General features: G+C 66.6%; 1 protein-coding gene across 1 annotated transcript; it reads right to left on the minus strand.

Moving 5' to 3' along the window:
* Nucleotides 1–13: 13 nt before the first annotated feature.
* On the minus strand, nt 14–854 carry EMIHUDRAFT_255043 (hypothetical protein; the record flags this gene model as incomplete). The annotated part of the gene is made up of 1 exon (XM_005775019.1): nt 14–854. A coding segment is annotated over one exon (841 nt), but the record flags the coding sequence as incomplete, so codon positions are not given.
* Nucleotides 855–2,145: the final 1,291 nt, after the last annotated feature.

Raw genomic sequence — 2,145 nt, forward strand, 5'->3', positions numbered from 1 at the left:
TGACGGCGGTGACGGTGGCGCCTCTGGTGTGCCCCAGCCAAGTCAGAGGTGGCCCAAGTCGCCGCGAGGCACGAGAGCAGCAGGAGCAAGCGGACCGCGCCATGCCTCCAGCCCACCTGACTGACTGCCTTCCTCTTGGCCCGCTTTTCCGAGGCCGCGCCGAGACGTTGCTGCCGCAGCAGCTTGATGCCAAGCAGCAGCGCACAACACGCAGCGAGGAGGAGCAGCAGCGCCGCTGCAGAAGCGCCGAAGGACTCGTTCAGCTCGCGGTGAGTGCCAATGCTGTCGCGCTCCTCCGCTGGTTCGTAGGCGAGATCCTGGCGCGTTTCCACATGCGGGCCGAGTGTGCCGGCGTAGCGGGCAACGCCCTCATCCCATGCGTGCGCCGCTCCAAACCTTGGCGAGAAGTGATTCAGATCGCCGGCCTTGCCGCAGCCGTCGATCGCGCCCTCGCTGGTCACGTCGTACGCCCCCTTGTTGGTCGCCTCGACCCGCGCGTCCACGGCATGGTCGCTCTCCACGGCGTGGTCGAGGCCGTCCCCGAGCAACCACGGCGCGATCGTGTTTGGCCCGTGCCGCGCTGAGCCGGTGCCGGCAAAAGGAGCGCTTGCCCACTTGTCCGTGTAGCCGGAGCCGATGCTGTGGTAGAGCGAGTAGGCCGAGGCAGTTTGCTCGAGCCAGCCGGAGCAGTCATCGCACATCTTAGTGCGAGTCGAGAAGCGCTGCACGGTGCAGATCGGCCCGCCCGACTTGATCGAGCAGCCGCACCAGTGCGAGTCCTCTACGTGCGTGGTCTTCACCGATAGGATGTCCGAGCCAAGGGCGGTGCCGACGGTGAAGGCGGTCCCCAACATTGCGGCGGTGTTTGCGGGCGTTGTGATGGCGAAAAGCAATTAGCGACTGTGTTTTCTTTTTACCGCGCTACGAGCTTGTAGCGGAGCCGCGCGGTTTGCAGTCGAGTGCATGCATCCGCGCGTGTCTGCAAGCTAAAGCTTGGCACAATGCCGCGACGCACTGGCGACGCGACGGTGCTCGAGCTGGCCAGCATCGATGACACCGCAGGCGGCAGCCGGCACATGCCCCTGGCGCTTGCAGAGGCGCTCGCAGCGGGTGAGGCTACTGTCGCGCAATTCGGCCACGGTGAGGTCCCCGAGCCCAATGGCTGGCGGCGCGACCGCCGTCGCACCTGGCACATCTGGCGCTTTATTTCGGTTGCGGCACGCTGATCGACCTCGGCCAGGTGCCCTGCCGGCTGCGGCGGCGGGTGGTCTACTCGCTCGGCATGCCTCGTGCGGTGCTTGAGAATGTCCGCGCGCAGGTGCTGCTGTGCGTGCTCATTGGCGCGAGCATCGGCTACCCGCTCATCATCGCCTACGTCTCGGCCGCCCGCAACAGCCACCCAATCACCCCGCCCATTCTGTGGAGCCGCTGGTACCACCCGCTACCGCTCAACACGTGCGTGGCTTTCTAGTGCTCTGCCTCGCTTCCCAGACAGCTTGTCGAGGCTGTACAGAGTGCCGAGAGCATGCTGGGCAGGCTCCCGTCGAGCGACGAGCCATGCTGGCTCGTCGCGGCCCGCGAGCTCGAAGACCCGCGCGGAGCGTCGCCGAGCCTGGCGTGCCCGCCCGCACGCCCGCGGCCGCAGGCAAGGAAGGCGAGCTTCCTGGCGTCTATGCCAAGCGCTCACATGCCAAAAGACACCTCGCAGCGCGCGAGACGTGACCGAAGCGGCACGCCTCGGCGCCGCGAGAGCAGCCGGTTGACGTCGGCACCAAGCGCACGGCCGCCGGGCGCCTCCGAACCGACGGGGGAAAAAAAGAAAAAATAAGGTCTTCCACCTTCGATTGCCATCAAGCCGAGCCCAAATCCGTCAAAGTTGCCCCGCGTTGAGCCCCGCCGCTCGTAGCGACGGCCGCAGGTCGGCCCGGTGCAGCGCGCCCTGGCCGCAGACTGAAGAAAGGCCACGAGGGGTGTGTGATGTGCGGTGCGGGGTGTGAGGGGGCAGCGTCTTTCTTTGTGTGTGCGCGCGCGCTCCGCTGCCGGGGCCCTCGGGGTACGCCTCGTCCGGGGAGGCTCACGATCTGAACTGAAGAGGGGGGGGGGTTGGCCTTGAGAGCTTCTCGGCAGAGGGAAAAAAAAGAAAAA

This window comes from Emiliania huxleyi, assembly GCF_000372725.1.
Source record: "Emiliania huxleyi CCMP1516 unplaced genomic scaffold EMIHUscaffold_3008, whole genome shotgun sequence".
Classification (NCBI taxonomy): Eukaryota; Haptophyta; order Isochrysidales; family Noelaerhabdaceae; genus Emiliania; species Emiliania huxleyi.